We start from the raw sequence: 17499 nt of genomic DNA on the forward strand, positions 1-17499 counted from the left end.
ATGTTCATTACATTCCACATATAAGAGATGTCATATATTTGTCTTTCTCTGCCTGGTTTATTTCACTTGGCATAATAATCTCGATGCCCATCCATGCCATCACAAAAAGTTTGATTTCCTTCGTTTTCATGGCTGCATAGTATTCCATTGTGTATATGTACCACAGCTTTTTTATCCACTGGTCCACTGTCAGACACTTGGGCTGTTTCCAGATCTTGGCTATTGTAAACAATGCTGCAATAAACATGGGGATGCATATTTTCTTTTGAATTAGTGTTTCAGGGTTCTTAGGATATATTCCTAAAAGTGGGATAGCTGGGTCAAAAGGCAGTTCTATTTTTAATTTTTTGAGGAAATGCCATATTGTTTTCCCCAGTGGCTGCACCAGTCTGCATTTCCAGCAGCAGTGCAGGAGGGTTCCCTTTTCTCCACACCCTCTCCAGCACTTGCTGTGTGTTTGATTTGTTAATGAGCACCATTCTGACAGGTGTGAGGTTGTATCTCATTATGGTTTTAATTTGCATTTCTTTGATGATTCATGATGTTGAACATTTTTTCATATACCTATTAGCCATCTGTATGTCTTCTTTGGAGAAGTGTCTATTCAATTTTTTTTACTCATTTTTAAATTGGATTGTTGACCTTCCTGGTGTTGAGTTTTAGTAGTTCTTTATAGATTTTGGTTATTTAACCCCTTATCAGACGAATTGGCTAATATGTTCTCTCATTGAGTGGGTTGTCTTTTTATTTTATTAATGGTGTCTTTTGCAGTGCTATAGCTTTCTAGTTTGATATAATCCCATTTGTTTATTTTGTCCTTTATTTCACTTGCCTGGGGAGATATATTGATAAAAATATTGCTATGAGAGATATGGAGAGTTTACTGCCTATGTTTTCTGTGAAGATTTTTATGGTTTCATAACTTATATTTAAATCTTTTATCCATTTTGAGTTTGTTTTTGTGAATGGTGTAAGTTGGTAGTCTAGTTTCATTTTTTTGCACGTACTTTTCCAGTTTTCCCAACATCATTTATTTATTTATTTATTTTTATTTTTTTTGTATTTTTCTGAAGCTTGAAACGGGGAGGCAGTCAGACTCCCGCATGCGCCCGACCGGGATCCATCCAGCACGCCCACCAGGGGGCAATGCTCTGCCCATCCGGGGCGTCGCTCTGTTGCGACCAGAGCCACTCTAGCGCCTGGGCCAAGGAGCCATCCCCAGCGCCTGGGCCATCTTTTGCTCCAATGGAGCCTTGGCTGCGGGAGGGGAAGAGAGAGACAGAGAGGAAGGAGAGGGGGAGGGGTGGAGAAGCAGATGGGCGCCTCTCCTGTGTGCCCTGGCCGGGAATCGAACCCGGGACTTTCGCACACCAGGCCGACGCTCTACCACTGAACCAACCAGCCAGGGCCCCCAACACCATTTATTAAAGAGACTGTCTTTCCTCCATTGTATACTCTTGCCTCTTTTGTCAAGTATCAATTGATAGGAAAGGCGTGGGTTTATTTCTGGGTTCTCAGTTCTGTTCCTTTGATCTGTATGTCTGTTCTCACGTCAGTACCAAGCATTTTTTGTTGTTGTTGATTTTATTTTGTTTTATTTTGATAGAGGCAGGGAGAGAGAGACAAACAGGGTGCCACCTCCTGTATGTGCCCTGCCTGGGGAATTGAACTGGCAACATAAGTGCTCTGGGATGACGCTCTAACCAGCTGAGCTAACCGGTCAGGGCCAGTACCAAGCAGTTTTGATCACAATGGCCTTGTAGTATAACTTGGTATCAGGAAGTACGATACCTCCCACTTGTTCTTCATTTTCAAGATTGCTGAGGGTATTCGGGTTCTTTTTTGGTTCCATGTAAAGTTTTGGAATATTAGTTCTAGATCTGTGAAGTATGCTGTTGGTATTTTAATAGGAATTGCATTGAATCTATAGAGTGCTTTGGGTAGAATGGACATTTTAATGATGTTAAATATTCCTACCCATTAACATGGTATCTGCTTCCACTTGTTGTATCTACCCTGATTTCTTTTTTCAATATCTTACTATTTTCCGAGTAAAAGTCTTTTACCTCCTTGGTTAAAATATTCCTAGGTACTTTATTTTTTGTTGCAATAGTGAAGGGGATTATTTCTTTAATTTCTCTTTCTGACAGTTTGTTTTGGTGTATAAAAATGCCACTGATTTCTGTATATTGCCAAATTCATTTATCAGATCTAGTAGTTTTTTGACTGAGAGTAAGGTTTTCTTTGTACAGTATCACAATTTCAGAAAATGAGTTTTCCTTTTCCAATTTGGATGCCTCTTAGTTTCTTCTTGTCAATTGCTGTGGCTAGGACTCCAGAACTATGTTGAATAAGAGTGGTGAAAGGGCGTCTCTGTCTTGTTTCTGATCTTAAGAGGATTGCTTTTAATTTTTGCCCATTGTGTATGATATTGGCTGTCAGTTTGTCATATAGGGCCTTTATATGTTAAGATGTGTTCCTTGTATTCCCACTTTGCTCAGAGTTTTGATCATAAATGGGTGCTGGATTTTATCAAATGCTTTTTCTGCATCTGTTGATAATCGGTGATTTTTATCCTTCATTTTATTCATATGATGAATCATGTTTATTGATTTGCAACTATTGTACCAGCCTTGTCTCCCCTAAATAAATCCCTCTTGATCATGACATATGTTCTTTTTAATGTATTGCTGGACCTGTGGTGGCGCAGTGGATAAAGCGTCGACCTGGAAATGCTGAGGTCGCCGGTTCGAAACCCTGGGCTTGCCTGGTCAAGGCACATATGGGAGTTGATGCTTCCTGCTCCTCCCCCCCTTCTCTCTCTCTCCTCTCTCCCTCTCTCTCCTCTCTAAAAAAAAAATGAATAAATAAAAATAAAATTAAAATCGATAAATTAAAAAAATACATACAATTTCCTTAATACAATAAAAAAATAAAAATGTCCTAATGTATTGCTGGATCCAGTTTGCTAATATTTTTTTGAGAATTTTAGCATCTATATTCTTCAGGGATATTGGCTCATACTTTTCTTTCTATATTGTGTCTTTGCCTGGTTTTAGAATTAGGATAATATTTGCCTCATAAAATGAGCTTGGAAGTCTTCTCTTAAATTTTTTGAAATAGCTTAAGATAGGTGTTAGTTCTTCTTGAATGTTTTGTAAAATTCACCTATGAAGCTATCTGGTAAACTTTTGTTTGCTGGGAGTTTTTTGATAACTGTTTTAATTTCATTTGTTGTTATTGGTCTGCTTAGGTTTTCTGATTTTTCCAGAATCAGTTTTGGAAGATTGTTTGTAAGAATTTACGCATTTCGCCAAGGTTGTCCAAATTTTGGCATATAGCTCTTCATAGTGTTTTCTTGGAATCCTTTATATTTCTGTGATGTCAGTTGTTACTTTTCCACTTTCATTTCTTTTTTTTTTTTTAAGATTTTATTTATTTTAGAGAAGGGAGAGTAAGAGAGGGGAAGAGCAGGAAGCATCAACTGCCATAGGTGTCTTGACCAGGCAAGCCCAGGGTCTTGAACTGGCGATCTCAGATTTCTAGGTCGACACTCTAGCCATTGTGCCACCACAGGTCAGGCTCATTTCTAATTTTATTTGGGTCCTCTGTTTTTTTCTTGTTGAGTCTGGCTAAAGGTTCATCAATTTTGTTTACCTTTTCAAAGAACCAGCTCTTGGTTTCATTGGTCTTTTGTATTGTTTTTTTAGCCTCTGTGTCATTTATTTCCATTCTGATCTTTATTATTTCCTTCCTCATACTTCCTCTGGGCTTTATTTGCTTTTCTTTCTCTCATTCTTTTAGGTGCAGGATTAGTTGTTGATTTGAGCTTTTTCTTCTTAAGGTATGCCTGTAATGCTATGAACTTCCCTTTCAGGACTGCTTTTGCTGGTCACATAGGTTTTGGATTGTTATATGTTCATTTTCATGTGTTTCAAGGAAATTTTTTTATTTCTTCCTTGATTTTATTGTTAACCCATTTGTTATTTAATAACATGCTATTTAGCCTCCAAGTGTTTGAATGTTTTTTAGATTTTCTATTGTAGTTGATTTTGGTTTTATGCCATTGTGGTCAGAGAAGATGCTTGATATGATTTCAGTCTTAGATTTATTGAGACTTGTTTTGTGTCCTAACATGTGGTCTATCCTAGAAGATGTACCATGAGCACTTGAAAAGAACGTATATTCTGCTGCTTTGAGGTGAAAAGTTCTGAAGGTATTAGTTAAATCCAGTTGATTTAGTGTGTCATTTGAAGCTGGTGCTTCTTTGTTGATTATCGGTCTGGAGAATCTATCCATTGATGGTAGTGGAGTATTAAAATCCCCTATTATTATAGTATTGTTGATCTCAGCCTTTATGTCTGTCAAAATCTGCTTTATATATTTAGGTGCTTCCTATATTGGGTGCATAAATATTTACAATGGTTATATCCTCTTGTTGGCTTTCTTTCTTAATTATTATCGTATGTAGTGACCTTCTTAATGCCTTACTATATTTACAAATATAGTAAGCCTTTGTTCTATTTTGTCAATATATGCATTGCTGTCTCAGCTTTTCATTTTCATTTGCATGAAATATCTTTTTCCATCCCTTCTCTTTGAGTCTATGTGTGTATATTGTTCTGAGGTGGGTCTCTTATAGACAGCATATATATGGGTCCTGTTTTCTTATCCATGCAGCTACCCTCTATCTTTTGATTCATTCATTCTTTTGATTCATTTACATTTAAGGTTGTTATTGAAATGTTACTTATTGATTGCCATTTTAGTCATTAAACCTACAATCCTCTATATCATTTTTATTTCCTTTCTCTTTTTATAGCAGGCCCTTTAACATTTCTTGCAGTACTGGTTTGGTTGTAACAAATTCCTTGAGTGTTTTTGTCTGGGAAGTATTTTATTTCTCCTTCAATTTTAAATGATAGCTTTGCTGGATAGTCTTGATTATAGGTTCTTGTTTTGCATCACTTTGAATATTTTTTGTCAATCCCTTCAGGCCTGAAGTGTTTCTGTTGAGTCAGTTATCACCTTATAGGAGCTCCTCTGTAGGTAATTAACTGCTTTTTCTTGCAGCTTTTAGTATTCTTTCTTTGTCTCTTAACTTTGTTTTTTTGTTTTGTTTTTTTTTTTATTTAGAAGCTGGAAACAGGGAGAGACAGTCAGACTCCCGCATGCGCCTGACCGGGATCCACCCGGCACGCCCACCAGGGGCGACGCTCTGCCGCGACCAGAGCCACTCTAGCACCTGGGGCAGAGGCCAAGGAGCCATCCCCAGCGCCCGGGCCATCTTTGCTCCAATGGAGCCTTGGCTGCGGGAGGGGAAGAGAGAGACAGAGAGGAAGGAGGGGGGGTGGAGAAGCAAATGGGCGCCTCCCCCACGTGCCCTGGCCGGGAATCGAACCTGGGTCCCCGCACGCCAGGCTGACGCTCTACCGCTGAGCCAACCGGCCAGGGCCTAACTTTGGTATTTTAATTATAATGTGTCTTGGTGTAGGCCTCCTTGGATTCCTCTGTTGTTGTTTTTTTTTTGTATTTTTTTGGGTATTTTTCTGAAGCTGGAAACGGGGAGAGACAGTCAGACAGACTCCCGCATGCGCCCGACCCGGATCCACCCGGCACACCCACCAGGGGCGATGCTCTGCCCCTCCGGGGCGTCGCTCTGCCGCGACCGGAGCCACTCTAGCTGGGGCAGAGGCCAAGGAGCCATCCCCAGCGCCTGGGCCATCTTTGCTCCAATGGAGCCTTGGCTGCGGGAGGGGAAGAGAGAGACAGAGAGGAAGGGGGGGCGGGGTGGAGAAGCAAATGGGCGCTTCTCCTGTGTGCCCTGGCCGGGAATTGAACCCAGGTCCCCCGCACACCAGGCTGACGCTCTACCGCTGAGCCAACCGGCCAGGCCGGATTCCTCTTTAATGGGATTCTCTGTACTTAATGAACTTGTGTGACTTTTTCCTTCATCAATTTAGGGAAGTTTTCAGCTATGATTTCTTTAAACAGGTTCTCTATCCCTTGTTCATTCTCTTCTCCTTTAGGAACCCCTATGATGCAGATGTTGTTTCTCTTCATGTTGTCACAGAGGTCTCTGAGAGTTTCCTCAGTCTTTTTGAGCCTCTTTTTTGTTGTTGTTGGTCTTCTGTGCTTCTGTTTATCTTATCTTCTAAATCACTCATTTGATCCTCCACTTTATTCAGCCTGCTGTTGATTTCTTCTAGTGCAGTCTTCATTTCTGTTATTTTATTTGTCATTTCTGATTGGTTCTTTTTTATGATTTCAGTGCCCTTTTTGATGCTTTCTATCTCTTTAAGTTCTCTTTGTGATCATCCATTGTTGCTCTTAAGATCCTTCAGTATCTAAATAACTGTTATTTTAAACTGCGTCTGATAGTTTGGTTAGTTCCATTTCATTTAATTCTTTCTCTGGGGATTTCTCTTGTTGATTCATTTCGGTCAGATTTCTTTATTTGCCCATTTTTTCCGTGTATTAGGTAGCTCTCCTATGATGTTCTTTCTGGTGTCTTTCTGAGGAAGATGGGCTCAGTACTGACTTTCAAGCCACCTGAGTTCCTTGCTCTAGGAAAGCTTCTTGAGAATAATATTTACCCTCTTGTTGTATGTGAGTATTGAATGCAGTTGTTCCTTCCATGGGTGGGGTTATCCCTTCAGGCTGCTGGCTCTAAGGGTCAACCTTGATCATCTGTACACTATTTGTGTCTGTGTTTTCTGTGCCTGAATAGTGTGGGAGGGGCCAACTTGTGTGTAAGGACCAGTTTCCTCCTGCTTAGAGATGACAGCAGCTCCGTAAAAGCCCCAAGCTCCATAAGATTTGCCTCCACTTTTCAGCTTCTCTACCTCCTCTTACAGCTGCATGGTCTTCCCACAGAGTCTTCTGTAGACAGACTGTAGTGTGAGCTCAGACTGGCCTCACCTCACCAACCCTTCTATAGGTTGCTAGCTTGGTGGGTTAGGGCAACTGAGGTTGGGAATACAACATTATTGGGACCTCCTACTTCAGGGGTCTCTTGATCAGGAGTTCAGTATGGGGAAAGTGGCCCCTATTCCAGAGCTTAATCCCTCAGACTGTGCTGAATACTCCAATTCTATTTCTCCCCAGCGAAGTGAGCAGCAGGTTCAGAATGGGTGGGGCTGATAGCCCTGTCTGCAGAATTTCTTTCAGCTGGGGAGCCCCTGTTGTCAAGAAGGAAGACTGTAAGAGTCCTCCCCTGGGGCTGACTATGCCCCTCCACCTAGAAAGTGGCTAAGCCCCTCAATTGGACTCAACAATAGGCTCTAGGAGACCCATACCTTGAATGTCCATGCTCCAAGCCTCTCTGCCTTCCCCTGTGGAACCTAATCCAGTGGGGCAGTATATCCAGGACCCAGGGTGGTCCACTGTGAAGCTCCACCCTGTCCATTGTGCACAAGCTGCTGTGCTGGTGCTGACCACAGAAAGCGGAACTCACCTCAGCTGGGCCCAGTGTCCTATGAGCACTCCCTTAGGACATGCCACCAGCAAGGGTCATTAGGTCCTGAATGATGCTCTCTACAGTTGGCCCCTGGATATGCTGGCCCTGGGCCTCCGTGGAGGGAACCTGGCACAGACCAGTGGAGGACACTGCCCATGAGTGGCCCTCAGCAACCTTCTCGGAGCTATAAGCAAACTAGAGTTTCTGGCTGCCTTTTCTGGGCCTAGGTGCACATGGAAATACCAAGCCGAACACCTAAGCTGGCTTTTATCCACACTGGGCCTGGGGGAAGGTCCGCAAAAGGCCAGGGTCCCCTGATATCCTTGTCCTGCAGTCTCTGTCTGCTGGCTGCTTGTTGGGTTTGGCCACTGAAATCAAACCTCTGGTAGAGTCTAGAACCTGGGGCAATTCAGGGGTTAGGACAGGGGTCCCCAAACTTTTTACACAGGGGCCAGTTCACTGTCCCTCAGACCGTTGGAGGGCCAGACTATAAGAAAAACTATGAACAAATCCCCATGCACACTGCACATATCTTATTTTAAAGTACAAAAACAAAACGAGAACAAATACAATATTTAAAATAAAGAACAAGTAAATTTAAATCACAAACTGACCAGTATTTCAATGGGAACTATGGGCCTGCTTTTGGCTAATGAGATGGTCAATGTGCTCCTCTCACTGACCAGTGAAAGAGGTGCCCCTTCTGGAAGTGCGGCGGGGGCTGGATAAATGGCCTCAGGGGGCCGCAGTTTGGGGACCCTTGGGTTAGGAAGAGTGGTGGGTGTGGATTGGCCTCTCTGCCCCAGGTGTCAGTTTGTCCAGATTTTTTTTTTACAGACCTCAGTAGGGTGTGGCCTCTGAGACCCAGAGATGTGGTCTGTCTGTAGTCCAGACAGTGTCTTCTGAGTCTCCTATGAGGTGGAAGCAGCAGCCATAGTCTTGGGAAAGTGCCGTGGGGGGGGGGCAGAGGTGGGAAACTTAGGCCTCAGAGCCAGAAAACTGAGTCACTGCTGTGCCCCCTGCTTCCTGGCTTATTTCTCAGAACAGCCCAGTCTCTATAGGGTGGGCCAGGAGGGATTCCCGAGGATGGGGCAGTTGCTTTCTCCCAGGCTGTAGCTGCACAGAGGAGGGGTCTGCTCCACCGAAAAAAGATGGCAACTGTAGCATTGGAGAATGACTGAGCACAGGGGTCTGGTGGCCGTCCTCCACAGTGCTTTTCCATGGGCCTCCAATTTCACAGCCTCCTCATGCAACTCGAGTCCTCTCAGATCGCCCCCGCCAAAGCTCCGGGTAAGTGGCTTTGAACAAGATTTTCTGCGCTGGCCCTTAAGATGGAGCCTGCATCTCTGAGAGCTCCCGTCTCTTTCTCAAAGACAGAGACCTTGGCTGTTTTCACCACCAAATGCTATGTTGGCGTCTCTTCTAGGCTCGGGTTCTAGGCTGGGTTGCCTGGCCTTGAGCTTAGGACCCTCCCTTCTCAGGGTGAACATCCCGCAGTGCGAGTCCCTCTGGACCCTCCTCTGCTCACTCCTGGGAGCAGGGCAGCCCTTTCCAAGTCTCTGCCCTTCCTACCAGTTTCGATGAGGTTTCTTCTGTGATCCTTGGTTATAGACTCCTCTTCATTTAGTCCATAGTTGGTTTTTCAAGATAGTTGTTCTTAAATTTAGTTGTAATCCAGTTTGGTCCTGGGAGGTGGCAATTGGAACGTCCACCTACTTTGTTGCCATCTTGGAATCTCCACATTTAGTTGTTTTATTGAGGATATATTTTGGAGGGAGAGCCAGTAGGATTTGCTGTTGAATTCAGTGTGATGGATGGGGGATAATACCAGTTAAAGGTGGTACTATTAACTGAAGTAGGGAAGGTTAGAAAAGTAGATTGGGGGGATCAAGATTTTTGTTTCAGATGTGTTAAGTTTGTCTATTATATACTCTATCATTTTTGAGATTTTGCAGATATATACTGTATAGCATTTTTGCATATGAAAAATATACCCTTTTTAGATGGTCAGAAACCACAGCAAATCTGCTTAGAAGTTTGGTTATTAGAATTTTGTTATATTAATCTTTCATTATTATTATTCTTTTCCAAGTTGAATTCTCCAATTGTACATAAACTTTTTAAGTCAGAGTTAAGATGCCTGTAAAACATCTCCACTAGCCTTCACCTTTTTTTTTTTTTTTTTTTTTTTTTTCATTTTTCTGAAGCTGGAAACGGGGAGAGACAGTCAGACAGACTCCCGCATGCGCCCGACCGGGATCCACCCGGCACGCCCACCATGGGGCGACGCTCTGCCCACCAGGGGGCGATGCTCTGCCCATCCTGGGCGTCGCCATATTGCGACCAGAGCCACTCTAGCGCCTGGGGCAGAGGCCACAGAGCCATCCCCAGCGCCCGGGCCATCTTTGCTCCAATGGAGCCTTGGCTGCGGGAGGGGAAGAGAGAGACAGAGAGGAAAGTGCGGCGGAGGGGTGGAGAAGCAAATGGGCGCTTCTCCTGTGTGCCCTGGCCGGGAATCGAACCCGGGTCCTCCGCACGCTAGGCCGACGCTCTACCGCTGAGCCAACTGGCCAGGGCAGCCTTCACCTTTAAAGGCAACATAATTAGCCTGACCAGGCGGTGGCGCAGTGGATAGAGCATTGGACTGGGATGCGGAGGACCCAGGTTTGAGACCCCGAGGTCGCCAGCTTGAGTGCGGGCTCATCTGGTTTGAGCAAAGCTCACCAGCTTGGACCCAAAGTCGCTGGCTCGAGCAAGGGGTTACTTGGTCTGTTGAAGGCCCACGGTCAAGGCACATATGAGAAAGCAATCAATGAACAATTAAGGTGTCACAACGAAAAACTAATGATTGATGCTTCTCATCTCTCTTGATCTGTCTGTCCCTATCTGTCCCTCTCTCTGACTCTCTCTCTCTGTCTCTGTAAAAAAATTAAATTAAAGGCAACATAATTATTCTGAATTTTACAACAAAATAAACTAGATTATTGAGACACTGACAGTTTGTTCATCTTGTGGTTGTCCCTGACCTTTGCTTTTATTAATACCTTTTGCCCTCTTGAGGTAATTTCATTGCTTTTAAATGAAAGGGTGTGTAACTAAGATGATGGTTCAGGCTTGTTAATTGCTAGCATTTCTGGGAAAGATTTGGTAGAAGAGGTTAAAATACATGGATAAAGTATTATCTGTTGATTTTAATAATCTTGTCTCCCTTATATGGATTGAATTTGAGATTAGATAAGAGCAAATTAAAAATTTTTTTCTAGATTCTTTAGAATCTCTTACAGAAAAATTCTATGCACTTACAAAATCTAATCTTGAGAAAATGAAAAAATCTGTTAGAGTAATATTTCACTGTACTCTTTGATAATTGTGACTGTTCTTTATGAGTAATGCTTTTATGGACTATGAAATCTCAATGTATTTAAAGCTTTTTATATTTTATTGGTTGTATATAGAAAATTTTAAAATTATATATTGAGGTGTGTGTGTGTGTGTGTGTGTGTGTGTGTGTGTGTGTGTGTGTGTGGTGTTAAGAGAGGTAGGGAGTCTACAGCAATACCACCCTGAACTCCCCTGATCTCATATGATCTCAGAAGCTAGGGTTGGACCTGGTTAGTATTTGGATGGGAGAGAGGTAGAGAGAGAGAGAGAAAGACAGGAAAACGGAGATGTTCTTGTATGTGCTCCAACCTCGGCATTTCAGGATGATGCTCTATCCAACTGAACTCTTGCCAGGGCTTTTTTTTTTTTCCTTTTTGATTGTATTGATTGATTTTTAGAGAGAGGAAGGAAGTGAGAGGGGAGGAGGAAGAGAAACATTCATTTGTTGTTCCACTCAGTTTGTATTCATTGGTTGCTTTCTGTGTGTGCCCTGACCAGGGATTGAACCTACAATTTTGTTGTTTTTGGATGACACTCTTAACCGACTGAGCTAATCAGCCAGGCCCTATATTGAGGTTTTTATTTTGGAATTAGTGAGTTCATGTAAGAAAACACTAATGCAATAAAAACAAACATATACAACCATTGTTTTGGGGTTCTTTAATCTTTTTTTTTTTTTTTTTTTTTTTTTGAGAGGAGGGGAGACAGAGAGACAGACTCCTGTATGTGCCCTGACCGGGATCCACCCAACAAGCCCCTTCTGGGGCTGGTGCTCTGCCCATCTGGGGCCCTGCTCACACTGAACTATGTGTATTTTAGTGCCTGAGGTAGATAGAGGCTTCACAGAGCCATCCTCAGTGCCTGGGGTCAGCTCGCTCAAACCAGTTGAGCCATGGCTGCAGGAGGAGGAGAGAGAGAGAACAAGGGAAGGGGGAGGAGTGGAGAAGTACATGGTCACTTCTCCTGTGTGCCCTGACTGGAAATTGAACCCAGGACATCAACACTTCAGGCCGATCCTTTACCACTGAGCCAACCTGCCAGGGCCCCATTGTTTTTCTAGTAGTGAAAAAATTTACACTATTAATTTCTCTAACAGTAATCAAATTTGTACAATTTAAATATTGTCAGAGAATTTAAAATACAGCAAATTAAGCAGATGCGGAATTTTCTTTGCTTGCTTTTATAGCATATCTTAGGTATTCTTAGAATTAAAGTTAATGTTAAGCCTCTGCCACTTCAGCAATGTAAAAGACAGCAAGTACCACCTATCTAACATGTCCTTAAAATTGGTATTTCAAAAATAACTCACTAGCCTGACCTGTGGTGCCGCAGTGGATAAGGCGTCAACCTGGAAACACTGAGGTTGCCGGTTCAAAACCCTGGCTTGCCTGGTCAAGGCACATATGGAAGTTGATGCTTCCTGCTCCTCCCTCTTCTCTCTCTCTCTCTCTTTCTCTCTCTCTCCCCCCCCTCTAAAATGAATAAATAAATAAATAAAAATTTAAAAAAAAACAACTCACTAAAGAGGTATAGGTCCTTGAATAATCTCGTTTCATTCTGTGTCATTGTAACATTGATGATATTCTGTGGGAATTTAACTCTTGTTTATATCAGTTAGCCTGTGGTAAAATTGATTTCATTATATATTGTTTCAATTCAAGTCACAACCTATCAGTGACATTAAGTGAGGACTTACTATAATTTGGTTTTCAAATGTATATAAATACAAATGTAAATGTTAAACAATTTTTATTTTAGCAGACTACCAGTTTTCAGGCACATTGCTTTATGCAGTGATACATAAAAGTAAAAATTGCTTCATGGGATTATCTCATGTGTAACAAAGTATAGAAATTGCAAGTTAAAAATGACCATAGTGGCCCTGGCCGGTTGGCTCAGTGGTAGAGCGTCGGCCTGGCGTGCAGGAGTCCTGGGTTCGATTCCCGCCCAGGGCACACAGGGGAGGTGCCCATCTGTTTCTCCACCCCTCCCCCTCTTCTTCCTTTCTGTCTCTCTCTTCCCCTCCTGCAGCAGAGGCTTCATTGGAGCAAAGATGGCCCGGGCGCTGAGGATGGCTCTGTGGCCTCTGCCTCAGGCGCTAGGATGGCTCTGGATGCAACAGAGTGACGCCCCCTGGTGGGCATGTCGGGTGGATCCCAGTCGGGCACATGCGGGAGTCTGTCTGACTGCCTCCCCATTTCCAGCTTCGGAAAAATGCAAAAAACAAAACAAACAAAATAAAATGACCATAGTGAGGGATTATATAATCTAGAACATTTCATCATGATTCACCTAACATAAGACCTAAATAGAATAATTACTTCTATCCTTTGCTTTTTCTTTTTTTTAAAATTTTTAAAAATTTATATTTTTGATTTTTTCCAAAGTTAGAAGCTGGGAGGCAGTCAGACATACTCTGCAGGTGCCCAACCGGGATCCACCCGGCATGCCCACTAGGGGGTGAAGCTCTGCCCCTCTAGGGCATTGCTCTTTTGGGGCCGGAGCCATTCTGGCGACTAAGGCGGAGACCATGCCCGGGCCAGCTCTGCTCCAATGGAGCCTTGGCTGCAGGAGGGGAAGAGAGAGACAGAGAGGAAGGAGAGGGGGAGGGTGGAGAAGCAGATGGGCGCTTCTCCTGTGTGCCCTGACAGGGAATTGAACCCAGGACTTCCACACGCCGGGCTGACGCTCTACTGCTGAGCCAACTGGGCTGTATACTTTTCTTTTTAAAAAATATTGCCAAATGTTAGGAAAAAATTTTGAGATGTATCTTTATTAAGTGTATCAGGTTTTATTCTGAATTCTTGATCTATTCAGCTTAATTTCTTATTCTTTCTAAAGCTACAATTTTGCATAATTTTAATTGAAATTGAGAATAGTGTTCTTCAAGATAGGGAGTTTTTCAGTAATCTTCAGAAATGTAATCTAAACTTTTAGCCACAATCTTTGGGACTAAAGGTTTCAGTTAATCTTTAGTTATACGTTCAATTAAAAATGGTTAGATGGGGTTTTTCTCTAGTGATGATTTTATTATCTGGCCAGATACATTATGAAAAATGGATATTTAACTGAACTAAAATATATTCATTCTTTTGGAAAGAGTATAGATCTCAAAGACATGGTGGTTATAAACTTTTTTTCCTGTAACAGAAACCATTTAATAAAGAAGTGTAAACATTTTTCCTTTAGTGAAGCAAAGTTCTGAATTTTAGGTTTGAAAATCTATTTATACCTGACCTGTGGTGGCACAGTGGATAGAGTGTCACCCTGGAGTGCTAAGGTTGCTGGTTCGAACCCCTGGGCTTGCCCGGTCAAGGTATATATATGAGAGGCACCTGCTACTGGTTGATGCTTCTCAATCCCTCCCCCACCTTTCTCTCTGTCTGTCTCTCTCTCTCTTTTGAATCAATAAATAAAATCCTTAAAAAAAAAGCCATTTGGTTTTACATACTTAGCCAAAATACAAGGTGAGGCAAAAGTAGGTTTACAGTTGTGAGCATGCAAAAGTTTAATTTTGTATTATTAATTGTATTATTTTCCATACAAACAACTGTAAACCTACTTTTGCCCTACCCTGTACATTTTTTAAAAACTTATAAATAACAAATTACTTGTTTTTAATCTTAGCCTTTTATTCCTCTGTGAAAGTTCTGTAAACTTGCCCGAAGCAAAATATTTACTTGATATTTATTACAATAAATAGGTATCCCTTGAAGGCTGAAAGTTAAACATGAACTATCTTTCAACTTTGTTGAGTTTCATACCTTTGTGCTGTTTTGTTTTCTACCAGAACTGCTCCTTGAAATTTAGGAGTGTCCAAGAAATCTTTGAAGTACATTTGATGCAAGATACGTGAAGTTATGTGATCATGCTTTGCAATGCCTTGTTGAGAAGACAGGACACAGGGAAAGTTTTTTTGAAAGTTAAAATTCTGTACACTATAAATGCCTTGAAGTGTTTTTTTTTAAACTGGTAGATTATAAACCTGTTTATTTAAATAGCATTTCATTTTTCAATCATGAACTAAAATTACACTACTTTACTCATCACTACTCTGGATTTTAATTGCCATAAAACAGATTTATTAAAACTACCCCTTTTTATTACATTTTTCTCTTGTAATTATTGAAATTGTACAGATTCTATAAAATATGCTGAGGATGATCTAGATAGCAGTTCCAAGGAGAAGTATTTATCAAATAGTCCTTTTAAAATAAAAATAATCCTATCAAATGCAGTTTATTTGATTTTGAGTATGAATGGATTACAAAGACTGATGTACATATTAGAAATAAGCTGTTGGGCAAAATGTTGAGCTACATTTTAAATAATAGCTTTCTTTTTTTATAGCTATAAACAAGTTATATATAAATGTTGGTGGTGCCAAAGAACTGAAAATAAAACTTGTTTGTGATAAACTCCATCCTTGGTTCTCAATCCTAAAATGTAACTGAATGATAATAAAGTGCTATTCATCTGCAGGTGCATTGCTTCTACTTAGTTATAAAAGATGGTTGAAAGGAAAGGAATTAGTAGCATGTTATATTAGCCTTTTGTAGTGTATTTTGTCCTAAGCATCTTAATTTCCCTGTTTTGAATGCTAAGTAGCAAGGGTCTTGGTTTAGAACTAATACCCATCATGCATGTAAACGGTATGAAAGAGCTGCTTAGTAAGTTAACACAAAGTGTTCTTGTGTCGGTCCTTGTGGATATAGATACAATACAAACATTACAGCTGAACTCACGGCAAACTCCATTAAGTAAAAACCTGGCTTCTTTGTTCAGGAAAAAGTTTGAATAGAATGCAAGCTCATTTTGTTGAATGTAATGTCAGGCTTTTAGGGACTGTATTGAGGGATAAGGTTTTGTTAAGTTGAGACCAATTCATTAAGTTTTATTGCCTGGTGAGAAGCAGTAATACTTTATTGTAAGACTTCATCAAATATTCATGGTTAAAGAGAAGTAGTAAATGTATTCAATCAAGTGGTCTTTTGGGGTTTTGAAAAGGATTATGAAGTCTGCTCAGCTGATAGTTTTAACATTCATTGAGGTTGTTTAAGAAGGGTAGTTTTAATCTCTGAGTTGAATTTTGTTGTCCATGCTTGTCTCTCTTAACTGTTACAAACCCAAGTCCATAAAAATTGTGTCACATTATAGGGATGAGTGGATAATATGTTCATATGATTTATGTATTTCCTAAGAGGGTATATCATTTTAAGTTATCTTAATCTTGAGCTTGTGTATGTGAGAGTTGTGATCTGTGTCCTTGTTCATTGTGAGGTTGCTGTTCCTTTGGGCAGACTCTAGTCTCTCACTACTGCTGGTGATCTTTTCATGTCTTGGATAATATGGCCTCCTTGACACACATTAAATAATAAGCAGCCTTTTGTTTCGGCCAGTTCAGATTGTCCTGAAGGGATAGAGGTAGCATTTTCAGCATGATATTAGAAGTTTAGTAGCTCTCATTCTTGCACTTGATTTTAGGCTGCTTCTCTTTATTTCTTTTATGGTTGTGTTCATCTCAGATTTGTGTGGCATGTATCCTTGTGCACATGAAACTCATCCTTTCCACGTCACTGCATGTTTATTTAATTATGAACTGAAGTTTTGTGGGTTTTGTGCATTTTTTTTAAAAAAATGAAGCATGTTCAGTTAAAAGTCAAATATATTAAATTTTTTATGTCCTTTAACCTCCACTCCTTAGGCAGATGATGTCGAGGGCAAAATTAGACAAATCATCCCACCTGGATTTTGCACAAACACAAATGATTTTCTTTCTTTGCTGGAAAAAGAAGTTGATTTTAAGCCATTTGGAACCTTACTCCATACATACTCTGTTCCAAGTCCAACAGGAGGAGAAAACTTTACCTTTCAGATATACAAGGTAAAAATAAATCTAAATATTTTTTGGGTAAAAGGACTCCATATACCTGAAACCCGTGTGCTATTTTGTTGTTTTCAATGATTTCGTTTTAACTTCAGGAAACAAATTTTTTTGCGCATTAAAAACAAAGGTCTGCTTTGTATTTGTGTCTGTGTACACATCTCAATCCGAGACTTCTAAACATTTTCCCACAGGATTGTTTTGTGTTCTGCACACTTTCACTTACCTCTGTGATGAGTTTCACCTGACTTTTCCTGGCTTTTTCCCTAGGCTGACATGACATGTAGAGGCTTTCGAGAATATCATGAAAGGCTTCAGACCTTTTTGATGTGGTTTATTGAAACTGCCAGCTTTATTGACGTGGATGATGAAAGATGGCACTATTTTCTAGTGTAAGTACAGTTCTATAGCAACAGTAGACCTTATTACCTCCACAAAGCCAGCATTTTAATTGTGGTGGCCCAATTATTGGGACAGTATAATGATATTTTTCCCAGGAAAGAAAAACTATTGTTTATGAGGCTTGAGTTTTCTTTCATTATGCTTTGGGAGACCTTGAGAATAGAACGGAATTAAATGCTGTTGTCTGTTAGGGCAGTGAATGTAGGCTTAAACAGTAAAATGAGCTTTGCCTGTGTTTTCTTTTACTTGCCACCTATTCATCTTTATAATAGGCAAGTGCACTGAAGTGATGTAAAGAGGTCTGATTTATCCAAGTTTCTGCACACCAATTAAGTGAATTGTACATTCAGAACATAGCAGGTGTACCCATTGG

General features: G+C 41.0%; 2 protein-coding genes across 4 annotated transcripts in view; one reads left to right on the top strand and one right to left on the bottom strand.

The window, feature by feature from the left end:
• The window catches only part of SLC25A12 (solute carrier family 25 member 12), a 209209-nt gene that overhangs the window by 151167 nt on the left and 40543 nt on the right, over positions 1-17499 (bottom strand). The gene's annotated exons all lie outside the window — the stretch shown is intronic.
• Positions 1-17499, top strand: part of HAT1 (histone acetyltransferase 1) — a 72610-nt gene that overhangs the window by 35385 nt on the left and 19726 nt on the right. For all 3 annotated transcript variants that reach the window (XM_066346597.1, XM_066346595.1, XM_066346598.1), the window contains 2 exons: positions 16545-16724; positions 16995-17116. In XM_066346597.1, coding sequence (XP_066202694.1) covers positions 16545-16724; positions 16995-17116 — 302 coding nt within the window. The remainder of the gene's footprint in view (positions 1-16544; positions 16725-16994; positions 17117-17499) is intronic.

Source organism: Saccopteryx leptura, chromosome 7, assembly GCF_036850995.1.
Source record: "Saccopteryx leptura isolate mSacLep1 chromosome 7, mSacLep1_pri_phased_curated, whole genome shotgun sequence".
NCBI classification, from domain to species: Eukaryota; Metazoa; Chordata; class Mammalia; order Chiroptera; family Emballonuridae; genus Saccopteryx; species Saccopteryx leptura.